Source organism: Balaenoptera acutorostrata, chromosome 10 (genome assembly GCF_949987535.1).
Source record: "Balaenoptera acutorostrata chromosome 10, mBalAcu1.1, whole genome shotgun sequence".
In the NCBI taxonomy this organism is placed as follows: Eukaryota; Metazoa; Chordata; class Mammalia; order Artiodactyla; family Balaenopteridae; genus Balaenoptera; species Balaenoptera acutorostrata.
Genome location: NC_080073.1, coordinates 69,086,868 through 69,101,090, shown reverse-complemented (window position 1 = coordinate 69,101,090; position 14,223 = coordinate 69,086,868). Strand labels below are relative to the sequence as shown.

Here is a 14,223-nt window from a genome sequence, read left to right as displayed (position 1 = left end):
CCACAAAGTGTAAAGGAAGCACCATTAAACAATTATCCTGGCTGGTCGTGGGTATAAATGTAGTACCAGTAAGGTCAAAGCCAAACCTGACCTCAAACAGCCAATTCTTTTCACAGGAATAAAACTACCCCTGGCTACAAAATAACGTTAACCCTAAACATTAACCCTGGCCATCAGCCTTACAAATGGATGCCAACGATAATCAGAATAACTCTGTAGCTGGGGGATGGCTCGGCTTAACCCCTTACTACTAATTTTTCTGAATAAGGAACAGAGCATTGATGTCCCCTGTGACACTGGCCCTGGTCACATGCACAGAGAATACACGCCTTAAGAACACTCTTGTTCTTCAAGCCTGGAAAGAGTAGCTGTCAACACCCAATCTGACTTTACCTTTGGAGAATTCTGACTAGGGCGGTCATAAAATAGCATCAAGTAGCTTGCCCTACAGTATCCTGTGGAAACGGAATTTAAGAAAACCAGTCCTGTTCTCAGAGAACTTGAAGGAAACTGTGTGTCTCTTTGTACATGCTCAGGGTAGGTGACTGGAAGGCCAACCTCTACCATAAAATGGGAAAGATCTCAAGACACATCTGACTCTAGAATCTAAATTTAGCTCTACTGTTAACAGCCATGGAGACCTCAGGGTAGGTGGTACAGTACCGAGAGGAGTGATCTGGGTCGTCACACCACGTACTGTTAACCCAGAGCTGACAAATCAATCAAAATGACTAGGCCTAATTTCCCTTCAACTCATTCTTCCTTTGGAGATGACATTAATATGGTTTTCTTACCCAGTGTGAGCAGCTGATAGGCTATTTCAAAAATTAAAATATCCTGATACCTAAAAATATTCCATAGTATGAAAAGAATATACTACGAAAAACCCTGCACTAAGACAAAGTCTAGGCAGGTGACATTTTCCCACCCAGATTCACGCCCAGTCCTACCCACCGAGCTCTTATTAGTCTTTCTACTGAGAAACTGAGCACTTCTGAGAAATCACTGCCCTCATCTTGAAAGCCTTTTAAGCCATATCTAAGGTCTCCTAGCCACACCCACAGCAACATGCTGGTCAAGGGTGAAGACCTATGGCTTCACACCAGATTCCAAGCCAGGATAATCAAAGTGTGAATTTCACTCCAAATGAATAATCAATTTGTTTAGGGTCAAAAACCTTGAAGCTAAAAAGGTTTCATGAACATTGTTATACATTATCCTTCCTGTCAAAGAATCTGTGAGGTTTTGGATTGTTCATTGCAATAATGAAAAAAACAAACAAAAAAAAACCGAACTGAGGCTCCTAAGAATTTCCTTTTGGACATTTTGAATGAGAGCCTATTTCTTCCCAGATGCAACCTCGGCACAGAGGCCACCAGGATGGTATCTTCACTAACCTCTAATGGGCATCCAATTAGTGCCTGCTTGTAGAAGATAGAGATTGTCTCCTTCTAAGTTTGGTCCCTTTGCTGCTAAGTAATTTGCCTAGTATAAAACCAAATAAAACAAACAAAAGCCAAGAACAGAGTGTAAAGGATGAGAACTGCTTTGCTGAATATGAGGCAATAGGAGTCTTCACCTCCTTTCCTGCTTTTGCAGTTACACAAAGACTCGGTGAACAGCACCAGACCCAAAATTTTCAAGTTACCAGGGCTGCTGCAAAGCTGGTAGCTTAATTACCAGCAAGTGCTTTTTCATCTCCTGCCAGAGGCACAGACTTACTGAAAAGGACACACATTAATTATGGTCGAAAAGGAAAGGATGGGGGAGAAGCATGTCTCCTACTTAGTGTGAGACAAACCATGGGGAAGATTGGCTATGGGCATCCCAGACAGAGAAAAGGCCGGCAGAGGGGCCCACAGCTGCCCCTAATCCTGAAAGTCGTTAGAAGCCATCTGAGAAAGTGGGGCGTTTAGCCGGTCAAGTTCATCCACTTGGGGCGGGTGGTGCATTAATATCTCTTGGTCCTCCAAGACATCTTCTCCAGCAGCTACCAGATTAGTGAGGGATTTGCTTCGAACACACTGGAAATCCACATGGCGACTCTTTCCTTCTTCTTTTTCCCATGACATCTGGATAAAGGGGCGCTGCACGTAATTATAGATCACTTCAGACCGGCCACCAGGTCTCCTCTTAATTTTTTCTTTACAGGTAGGATAACCTGAAATGGGAAAAAAGCCATCATGACCCCAGCAAATTGCTCTGGTTTCCATACTTCCTTCTTCCTAACCACATGAATTTCCTCCCAAATCCCAAGACTATGTGAAAACTACAGGGAAGTGACCACGTTCCCCGAGGCCCAGCCACCTACATGCTTGCTTCTCTCCTGCTCAGGTTAGTAGGTCTTGTCCTTAGAAGGGAAGTAACAAAAATTGTATCCCTTCTAATGGAAGGGGGAGAAGCCTCTTACAGATTTCAGAAGTCTTTATTTTACTGGCTTCAATACTATAGAACAAAAATTCTACTGGGGCATGGTTACTCTAGTCCTCTAATGCTATTGCTTAGAGGGCAACCTGTATGAGAAGTAGTTAAGGAAATGCGAAATGTTTAAGCCTAAAGAAAAAACTGGGATGCTGCCTAAAATATCTGAAAGGCTGTCACAGGGATATGGGAGAAATCTTATTTAGAGTATGTATCTTCACAGGCTAGAACTAGAAGGACGACAGAAGAGGGAGGAGGTTATCTATTATATATGTGGAAGAATATTCTCATGGTGGGACAGTTTGATGGGCTACTGTGGGAAATGGAGTGATCCCTGTCACTCTGTCCCTGTGGTTTCCAAAGAGACAAAGGAGGACACAGTAGAAAGAGGTTTCATAGATGATCTCAAAAATCTCTTCCAACGTTAAGTTCCAACCTAAGTCGGACACAACGACGGGTTCTGTGAGCAATATTGAGACAGCTAGAGTAGCAAAACACAAGAGTCAAAGACCCATGGAGGGGAGACCAGAATGGCTTCAGCACTCTCCGGGAATCAGTCTCCAATACCCTTCCACGGAGACCACAGTTTGGGAGCCATTGCTCAAATCATTTAAAGCAGTTTGGTTAATATATCCAGACACTCCCCAAAGGTATGTAGTGGAATAAAATGTGTCTCCAAGTTATAGTTTTCAGAAGGACCCTTCCAGATCCCAGAAAGATCCTCACCAAGATTGTTGGCTAAACGGCTGGCCCTCCCACTTGGTGAGCCCACGAGCCCTGCTACATTTACCCCCCTGGTGCCTAGTCCTCACTGCTCTTTATCCTGAGGCAGTAAACTGGAACTTATTCCTACAGCTGCTTTAAAGCATTTTCAACTGGAAATAAAATGACAAGGAAATGTAAGGGCAAACTAAAACAAAAATAGGAATCTTCAAACTTGGGTAGGAATGTAGTTTCCATGTGTGTCTATTCTCTAGGCCCTCGGAAGCCAGGTTTTAAGGACAAAAGCTGTGGCCACAGATCCAACCTACTCCATGAGCCATGCAAGCTGAATATTGACTGGGATGTTCTTTACCTTCAATTCCAATGCGAATGTTTTTCAGGCCCCGTTCCTTTAACACTGTTTTAGCGACATCCCGATTCTCAATATATTTGAAAAATCTATAGAGCTTAGAGCTATAAAGAACTGGGGGAAAAAAAATCTGGGGTTAGTCACGGAGTGAATATCTCTGTAAGAGGAAGGAGATGAGCTAACAGATTCAGACTAATGACCTGAGCCCTGATGCCAAAATATCCATATGGATCACAGATTAAATGTTAAATAATAAATAAACCATATGAAAGAAACCATACAAGAAATTTTTATAGTCCCAGGGTAGGAAAGACCTTTCTGGATATGACATAAAACCTAGAAGTCATAAAAGAAAAACTGATACACTTGATTACATAAAAAAAATCTCTGCTTATCCAAAAACACTAAACAAAGCTAAGAAGACAACCAACTGGGAAAAATATTTGCAACTCATATTACAAAGGGCTAATTTCCTTGATATCTATAAAGAGAGTGGTCACAAATAGAGAGATTTTACAAATCATTAAGGAAAAGACTAACAATCCAATTTTGTAATGGGCAAAAGGCATGATTACAGTTAACAGAAAAGGAAATGAAAATGGCTCTTAAAAAGATGTTCAATCTCATTCATGAAATGAGAAATGCAAATTAAAAGTCAAGTGAGATGCTGTTTTTCACCTATTAGAGTGGCAAAGGTAAAAGTTCAGTGAAACTCTGTCTTGGTGAGCGTATGGGAAACAAACCCATCATATATTGTCTTGTGAGTATAAACTGGCTTAAACTTTATGAAAGAGAATTTGGCAAATTTTATCTAAATCATAAAAGCACAAAGCTTTTGACACAGAAATTTCATTTCTAGGAATATTATTCTATAGAGATATACATGTGTGAAAGACTTTGTTTAAAAAGATATTCACTGCAGCATTATTTATAATTTATAGCTTAAACGGTCATCAAAAGGGCTGGTTAAATCAATTATAGCACAATCATGCAATGGAATACTATTCAGCCATAAAAAAGACTGTGGAAGCTTTTAATATAAGACATGATATAGAACAGTCTCTACAATATGGTATCATTTGGGAAAAGAACATGTAATTGCTTATGTATGTGCACTGAATAAATCTGGAAGAATATAAAAGAAACTGAGGAGGAAAACTGGGTAGATGAGGCGGGGTGGGAATAAGACTTTTCAATGTATATCCTTTTGTATTTTCTGAATTTTGAATTACTACCAATTCAAAAGTATTTAAAGTGAAACAAATGGAGAGAAGAATGACACCACTGCTTAATGTGCTGCCGCAGTACTGACACGGTACCAGACACCAGCGGTAGGCATGGGAAGTATAACGATGTTCCCTGTGCTCCCCGCAGGAAAGACCCCCATCCAGGTGAGTGTGCTCATCACCAGCTCAACAGCGACAGTCACACTGGTTCTAGGATTGAGCTGCCACTCTGGGCAGCACATTTCTTGCTGGAAACAGGTACATCATGCAAGGGGCTCCTACTTTGGGAATACTCCTCCCCCATGGGTGGGGGGTGGTCTTCGTCCCAGTCCACAGAATCCTCATCCGTCAGCACGACGATGTGGCATTCTCGCTCCCCTTTCTTGGCACAGCCCACCATGATGGGCAGGATCAGCTCTTCGAGGTAGTGATCAAACTGCTTGTGAGCGCCGTCATTAGACAGTTCATGCAGTAAAGCACCTGGGAGACAAAAGGCAAGTGAACATCCTCTCTGCTCAAATGCAGGTATTACTGGAGTGAAAAGACTATGAGGTAACAGCTGTTACCATTGATAAGGTCCAGAGAAGTGGCCCATTTAAAGGCAGGGTATGTCTCCTACTCCAAGGCTATAATGTTAGATACTTTTCACATTCTACCAATCTCCTCCTGTTTAATAAACCCTGAGCATTCTGATCAACTGAGGTTTTCTTGACATGCAATGTCAGAACATAAACATTAATTCTACAAGAGACAGAACCATCATTTGGGGATGACTCTTTATAGTACCTATTCTGAAGATGCTCTGGACTGCAACTTCATAGAGTACCACAGAAGAGGAATGATCTCAAGTTGGCGACACCAAGGGACTTGCTCTAAGTGTGTACTAGACTCAGCAGAGACACCACACATCTAGAGAACTTCATGGAATATGCAGGGAAATGTACCATGAACTTCAAAGAATTTTAAAATCATTTCAGGAAGCCTAGGTAATGATAAGAGCATGGAGTTTATATTCAGACAATCAGTTCTAATCCCAGCTTTAATGTTTAGAGCTTTGAAAAAGCTAATTTCTCCATCTTCTCATTTGGTAAGTGAGATTATCACCTATCTTTCACGGGTTAATTGTGAAACTTATGCAAGTTCACATATATAAAGCACTTAAACACTAAGTTAATAATAATGATAAACAGTAAGAAGAACCCAGCCAATTTATGTTGTATGACTTTATTAGTGAACCTTCCCTCATATCTGAGGATCAGTATCCTTATTTGTTAAAGAGTTGAGACACCAAGGTCCCAAGAGGGGAAGCAATTAGCTTGGTGACTCACGGGGTCAAGCTAGACTCAGAACCCATTACATGTTCTCTTGTTTACTCCACTTCTCACAGAGCTTTGAAACAAGAGAGGGAATGGTTAGTACGTCTCTGCCTCTACAGATGATTTTCAACCCACACTTGAAACGCTTTCTGTTTAGTAATAAAAAATGTCAATTCCAAGCACACTCAAAGTTCAGCTGCTCAAACGCAGCTGGCAGCTTCTGTACTTACTCAGATCTTGACATCGGATAGTGTTGAAGTCAAAGTTAATGCAGAGATAATCGCACGTATCTCTAAGGTCTGGGATAGAGATGCCATCAGGACAATTGATGATACCAGTTTTGTAATAATCCTATAAATAAATTGGGAAGAAGAAATGTAGGCAAAGAACAACATGAAAAATTCCCTCTTCAACCCCCTACTCATTCCTGGTTCTTTTATTAAAGTGGTGGGTTACTAGAACTATCACCAAGTTGGTGATTCATTAGATAGCAAAGTGGCTCCTGGCCATCTTGACATGTTTAATCACAACTTGATACCTGACTGAGCTCACACAAGCAAGAAGGACTTAAGAATTATAGGAACAGAAAATAAAGTGGGAAAGGCAATAACTAGAAATGAGAAACCCTAAAGTCAGAACACAGTCTGATGGAACTCTCAAGGCTTCTGACCATGCACCCCCCCAGGGAAGATGATGTAACAAGAAGGCCACTACACACCAGCACCGTTCGAAATACAGTTGCACTGATTCCTTCGGCAATCTCATACTCGCCCTTCTCATTGGGCCGTGTGAAGTTGTACTCTCTTCCTGGTCCAAACATCCTGAAAGATACCCAGGCAACAATGTTACCCACTGCAGCAGGATTCTTCACAGATGAGACTTCTCCCTTCTTCACCTCATTCTGGAAGACTCCGTTCCACTCTTTCAGTGTAAGTTAAAAACAGAGCACTAGGACACAACCCCTATACGACACACTCAAGTCTTAGGAAACTCCCTTCAGATAGGAAAAGAAGGCAGCAATTGCTTTCAGTGTTTGAGTGCAAGGAAGAACAAAGCAGCAAGCCCTCACAGTTCACCGTAGTGAGCTTCTGTGACAGCAAAGAAAGTAGAACAGCACCTGCAGAGCTGGCCCTTGGAAAGTCTCTGGAGTGTGTGACAGTCGCCTCTCACGCCCTCCCCAGCGCCCAGGAACCTGCCCACGCACTGGCAGCTCAGGAAGACAGTGTCTCCTCCTCACCCATCAACATGTACCTATCCAGCACACCATCCTCGATATCTCTGAGTTTTCCTTTTCAATACCTAATCTGATAGATGAATCTGTATTAGTAGGTGCAGATATTACTGCTTTCCCTTTCCTGGTAGATTTTAATGGCGTAACTCCGGAAAAAATTCCCTTCTTCAATCCAAGGAGTAACTAATGATGGGAATTTCAGGTCAAGTAGAAAAGGAGGGTAGGTATTAGGATCATCAGCAATTTGACATATTTCAGAGAGGCAGGCCTGCTTCTGGGCATGAATTCAGAGCTCATGAGGGCACAGGGAGGAAGTCTTGCTTTTATATTCATCTTTTCCCATCCTTCCTCTCTCTCTCAGATCCCCTCCAGTAAAACTGGCCCCATGACTTCTACTACTCCTGCTGCATGTCTGTGTAGGAGCTGTGGAAGGAGAAGCCAGGACAGGGCAGGTGCTGGTATCTTCAGCTGGCCCACTGTGGACTCACTGCCTTTTCCTTCCTTAACCTGTTGGGAGGCCCTGCTGTCCAACTGTTCAAAACTGTTATCCTCCACCCTGAACTGGCTGTTTTCCAAGGTCTGAAAAAGACTCACATGCTTTCCAAATCACTACACCATACATAAGAAATCCATTTAGATAAAAGTAGTCTTCAAAGGATGCTGACATTTTTCTGGAATGTTTTGGTTGAAGTGTAGCCGAGACAGCTATGAATCAAAATAGTGAACAACATGCCATAAATATAATCCCCCCTCAGAGTCATTCATCCAGTAGTGGCATGGATCTGCATTAATCCATTCTCAGCTTCTTAGTTTGTCCCCCTTGTGACCAGTGGCCCACATTTGTAAGCTCACTGGCTAGGCTTATGAATACTTTACATAGCCACAGGACAGAACAAACCTAAGAAACTCAGAATTCATGACCTCGGCTGACTCAGCTGATGAACCATGTAGATAAAGGGGTCTATTACCCAGAAAATGCTTGCTTTTCTTTTCTTGAGCGCTACTTTTGGAGGCAACCTACTTCAGACAGACAGCCTACCCTGAGGAATGCCCTTTTGGAAGGGCCTGGGGGGAAATGGTGGCAATACCAAGACTGAGGACGTGAAGTCAAGTCTGATTAGGGCCAATTTAGAAAATGTTTTAATGTTCTATCTTAATCTTAATTCAGATGTTTAAGAAATATGTAGGTTTGGCTCTGGTTAAAAATGGTTCATCATGAATTTGTATGTATATGTTTAAGTACACACATATTTGAACAGCTAGAGTCCACTTAGCCTAAAATTCAGCAAGTTAGTGTGGTCCATTCTGATTTCTAATTCAGTTCAAATTAGTTCAAAGTCGGAGTGAGGTTAGATCCACTTTCAAGTACTAGATGAAATCCTCAAAAGCCAAATGCTTGTGTGTGTATACACTCAAATTATTTTACTCTTATCCCAATCTGCTCTTCATGTTAAGGTCTACAGTTGGCCAGAAAGAGATCTCCTAACTCCCAGCCCAGGCTCTGAAAGTACTTCCTGGACAGCGCTCCTCCTCAGTAGACTCCTTCCATCCCTAAGCTCTAACCCTAAAAAGCTGGAGGCAGGAGGTGGTGAGGGGAGGGTAAGACTATAATCTGAATGAAGCAACACAGAGGAAGGAACACGAAGAATAAAGAGAGCAATCGTCAAACAAAACAGCCAGATACAAAGATCCAGTTTCAGAAAACTTGAACAGTAGTGGAGGCATTAGAAATTGACACCATTTGGACCTTTTGCACTCCCTTTTGTAGGGGGGCTCATTTCACTATACTGGTTTTGTAAATGAAAGTACCCACCCCCCAAAATCACCAACACATATAAGGTTTTTATGTCCTCTGTCTCGCAAAAGTATGAAGGTAGAAAAATAAGCAATGAAATGTTTTTATTCTCAAATCTAATGCAAGGCAAACAGCAGGTATTTCTATTCACAGAGAACAGAGTGAATCTGGAAGGAAATTATTATCAGTTACCTTCCCAACATGGTATCTGGATGAGCAGTGAAAATTTGTGGATTGACAACAAAACGTGTGCCATCTACGAGAAGTGTCACTTTCTCTGGTGCCTGAGAATGAACGTTACTGCCAAAGCCCACAGTGCTGTTTCCAAATCGTTCTGGAGCGATGAAGGGTTCATGGTTCCGTTTATTCCCACTTTGGAAGCAAGAGCCTTTGATGTCTTCAGGAAGTGGCATCATGTGAGGGAACTGAAGATTTGCTGGCTGAGAGGCAGAGTCAAGTGGAAAGTCTAAAAGATCATACAAACAAACCAAAATAACTTGACAGCAAAAAGCCCTGGGGAAAAATAAACCTTGTCCTCTTTAAAAAAAAACAAGAACAAAAACCATTACACAAACAAAAAAACCCAAACTTTAAGTATCCTTACGCAAAAACTCTTGGCTAAAACACATAAAGAAAAAACACAAACTAGAGACTCATACTGGATCCCCCTGAACTTTTTCTTCTGTGTGTGTGTGTGTGTGTGTGTGTGTGTGTGTGTGTGTGTGTGTGTGTGCTGGGGAGGGGAGAATGAAGACAGTAATGCCTACACTTTAAAATAGAACAATTAAACAATTTTAAAGTAAACTACACACATGGTTAAAAATAATTAAACACTAGAGAAGCATTTCTGTGGAAAACAAGCAATCCTTTGCCGTACTGCTTAACCTTCCCTAGTCTTGTTTCACAGAGGCATCGCTTTTTTATTTCCGTTTTCATTTCTATCTCTAAATAACACTCATATTTCCTGTGTTTTATTTAAGGAACTTGATAACTCTGTTAGCCAAAACTATTTGTTTTCCACATTCTTAAAAAACATTTCTAAATGTTATTTTCCAGAAAGGATAGTGATAGTCTCTAATTGTCACTTTTCCTAGAAATTCACTGAAAAATGCATTTTCACTATGCATAGGAGAATCCTAACATTACCAACACCGTTTTTTGAACAGGCAGGTCTTGCTCTCAACAGAAAAGTTCCAGTGCGGATGGTCTTGGATTAGGATTCATTCATGGAATCTGAGTTTTTGTCCTAGTATCACCAAAGAGCCATTTTCTTTAAGTAATTTATTTGATTTTTCTAAACCTGATTCATCATCTGTAAAATGAAAATAATGTTCACTCCACCTACCTCACAGGACTGGTTTAACTATCAACTGAAATAAAGTATGTGAGAGTACTTAAAAATGTATTAATACCACATCATGTAAACAGGCTTAAAACTAAATATATGAAATCTGGATGTATACAGAAGAGAATCAGGGGAAAGTATTTTCAAAAGGATTACCAGAAGATTCTTTTTTTTTTTTTTAATTGATGTTTGCTGTTTTTATTATATAGCTGTACATTTTTTTTAGAAGATTCTTTTAAATAGGGAGTTCTCCTAATATATTAAAATAATGTTTTTTTATTTAATGAAAAATTTCAAATATACCAAAGCAGAGTTAATACAATATGTATACATCACCTAGATTTGGCTAGCTAACATTTTCCTACATTGGAAAGAAATAAAATGTTATAGATACAACTTAATGTCTCACTCCCGCCCTTCATGTATTTTAAGTTTGTACACAATAATTCATTGTTAGCTAGAGTACACTCAATTCTTTCCCCATTTGCTTCTAGAGAAAAGGAAACCAAAATCTAGACCAAAAACCTGTTTAGGGATCATATCCTAGAGCTTCTGATAAATTTTCAACTTACAAAGAGCTAAGTTTCCACACAATCCATGGGCAAGCCTGTAGCAAGAAACGCTTTAATCACCAAGACAGGCTTTCAACACTCAAAGTGCTATTCTTAAAAATGAAAGTAGGTACCTAACTTATTCAGTTCTTTAGAACATTTGATTTTCCCCCAGCTATGACGCAATTAAATTGGGTTGATTCCTGAAGGATGCCTCAGGTTCCACCCTGCTTAAATGGGTGAGTAGGAAAAGAGACTCATTGTATAAATTCTCCGTAATGGGGCACTCTAGGGTGGCAGTCACACTCTGCTTTTTTGTCCGTTGATATATATAAAACAACAGCGAACGCTGGCTGGAAAGACAGAGGTTTAAATCCCACCCAGTCCCCTACCTCCTGGCAGTGTGAACCTGAGCAAGTTATGCCTAAGCTTTTGAAGCCTCAGTTTCCTCATCTGTAACAGGAGGATTAATCTAAGCAGGGATCGGCAAACTTTCTGTGAAGGGCTAAAAAGTAAATATTTTGAGCTTTGTGGGTCACAGTCTCTGCCACTATAGCAGGAAAGCAGCCATATAGACAGTATGTAAACAAATGGGCATGATGGCTGTGTTTCAAATTTTTATTTACAAAAACAGGCAGTGGTTCAGATTTGACCATAGTTTGCCACCCTTGATCTAAAAAAAGTAAAGTTTCTAGCACAGTGAGTGCTCAATAAATGGTAATTGCTATTATTATTGTTGCTATTGTTTTTATTAAAAGTTAAAAAGAACCTGACAATTTACCAAGAGCCTTCACATCCATTAACTCAACAGTCTTCTAGCCGTGTGAGGTAAGAAGAATTATTAACAACCTTGTTTTCTAGATTAAGAAAGCAGGGCTCAGAAAGATTAAGGATCTCATCCATGGTTACAGCTGATAAGCAGCAGAGCTAGAATGTGAATCTGTCTTCTGACTCCAAACCTGAGACTATTTTTCTTATACCATTACCAAGTTAAATGTACTAAACTGATTAAATAAGTGGAGGTTTTTTGTGATAGCTTTATATAATTGTGGTATATAAGCAAAGCTAATTAACTGGATATTTTATTTATTAAGAACATTTATGCCTTCTGGGCAGAATAGGTGCTGAGGTGTCAGAAAGCCCTCCACATTAAGTCAAGATCTAATCATCGTACCATCATTCCTGGGACCTAGAGGATAAGTAAGATTTTGAAGACCAGAAGAAGCCAGGCTATTTGCTTCTTTTTCTTGGGCTGCAGCTGAGGCTTCATCCATCAGGCAGCTGGCCTCCTGCCGCAATAACCTGTCGCTCTCAGTGCCACGGTGAACATTCATCCTTGGACTGTGTATCCTGAACTGTCTGCTTGATCAGGGAGAAATCCTGGAAGACAGGAATGTACATGATTTAGAACCTTCTCCTAACTAGAGGACTGACAGACAGCTCTCATTCTTATTCTGAGAAGAAATGACATCTTAAAACATTTCTGTGATTTTATATTGAGAGGAATTGTGCTCTAAATTGTGATTTAAATTGTCTTTACCAAATCATTAAGAACGCTGATAAACTTGTTACTAGGGAATAATTTTAAGCTTTATTCATAAACAGACATCAAATCCACTGACTATGGCCACATTCATGTTCAATTCTGCATATTAAATGGTGGTAAAATAATTTGGTGGTGTTTATCCACAGAGACACATAGGGGGCAAAGAGTTCAATTTGTCAATTAAAGAAAACCAGCCCATATGGTTTTAAAAACTGAGACACATACATTCCTGCAACAATTAAGCACTAGGAAATGAGAATCACAACTATAATGCTCGTATGAGAGTTAGAAACCAGAAGTCACCCGCACTTAAAAAGAAAAAAAAAAATTTACTTATACTGCTCAAGTTCTCCTTTATAAGTTCTCTCTTTCACTTTCTCTCCCTTATGCTCCACCCTCAACCCCCACCTCAAAGTTATACCAAGATATCACTGGCTATAAGGCTAACTGTCCCCCAGCAGTGCACAACCACTGTGAACACCACCTCCTGAGTGACTGCCACGTGCGAGGCATTTGCTGATTAGGCAGAATGGGGGGGGGCCCTGAGCAGGAGGCCTCACACCTTTCTTCTAGGTAATGACACCCTGCCCAGCAGCCCTTCCATCCGTGGGGGCTGCCCAACTGCTGACAAAATTCCTGAAATTCACCCTACTTAAGCACTTTCACAGTTTATACAGTACTGAGTTCCACTTGGTGTTCTGGTGGAAGAATCATATCACTAGCAATTTTTATGCATAAGGACTGCATGATAACACTGTTTTAGGACGAAGTTATGTCACTAAGATCAGCAACATGTTTTAATACTCTGAACTTCCTGAGATGCAAGCATGCAGAGGTGCCAATAAACACTTGTAATGTGCATTAAATTTTGAATCACTTCATAACCTGTATTAATACATTTTTGAGCATAAAATTGATTGATCGTTTAGTCCCTGTTTCAACTTGCACGAAGTATAAAAGTGACCCCTTTGAAAAAAGGAGCCAACACATATGCCTGAAAACATAATTTTAAAGAAGAGATACTTTCACAGTTGATGAAATCTTGAATTTTCAGACAATAGCTCTTACAACATAAGGCAAATTGAGGAAATAAAGTGAATGTTCTGTTGGAAAACCTGATAATGTGGCTACAGCTTTTTCAGGATTACCCTTTCTTAAACAAAAACATATTTACATATTTACACAAAAAATTCAGCCCCTTAAAATTGATCCCCAGCAATTGGTAAAGTCAAATAGAACCACCACTGCCTTCAAGTTTGATTCAGAAGATTTCAAAGTCAAAGTCAAAATCAAGCCTGGAGAACAGGATAAAGAAGATCCATGAAACTGGAAAAAGCATTACTAACACTGGAAAGGCCAAAAGGGGGTCTGCTTCTTTAAGCTTAACTGGTTTTGAACTATGTTTCACTCCATCTACTTGAGCTGCTTCTCAACTCTTCACTAGCCGCTCAAGAACTAAGTTCGAACTTCTCTTTGTTGCTCTCCAAAAGATCTCGTGGACCAAAACAAAATAAATTTGAATAAGCTGATTTCTTAAGAATTTGCACAGACTAGATTATTTATTGTATAAGTTACTTCATTTATTCCTTATAATGTGTGAAAAAGTTTCACTGTAATAGACTATAATGAAAACATCTTCTTCCTAGTCTATAATACCAGGGCTCAAACTTCAGTTTAACTTATATACGATGAATTAGTAAATAGAAAGATATACTTGGAA

General features: G+C 40.2%; 1 protein-coding gene across 4 annotated transcripts in view; it reads right to left on the bottom strand.

Annotated features, from left to right (window-relative positions):
* Positions 1-244: 244 nt before the first annotated feature.
* The window catches only part of KCTD20 (potassium channel tetramerization domain containing 20), a 37,140-nt gene continuing 23,161 nt past the window's right edge, over positions 245-14,223 (bottom strand). For 2 of the 4 annotated variants that reach the window (XM_057555148.1, XM_007197960.3), the window contains 7 exons: positions 12,132-12,337; positions 9,254-9,527; positions 6,754-6,856; positions 6,266-6,386; positions 5,002-5,199; positions 3,497-3,607; positions 245-2,161 (listed from right to left, as the gene is read on the bottom strand). In XM_057555148.1, the coding sequence (XP_057411131.1) occupies positions 1,869-2,161; positions 3,497-3,607; positions 5,002-5,199; positions 6,266-6,386; positions 6,754-6,856; positions 9,254-9,527; positions 12,132-12,291 (1,260 nt within the window). In that variant the 5' untranslated portion in view covers positions 12,292-12,337 and the 3' untranslated portion in view covers positions 245-1,868. Of the gene's footprint in view, positions 2,162-3,496; positions 3,608-5,001; positions 5,200-6,265; positions 6,387-6,753; positions 6,857-9,253; positions 9,528-12,131; positions 12,338-14,223 lie in introns of those variants that run through there. The other 2 variants (XM_057555150.1, XM_057555149.1) reach the window with 2 other exon arrangements.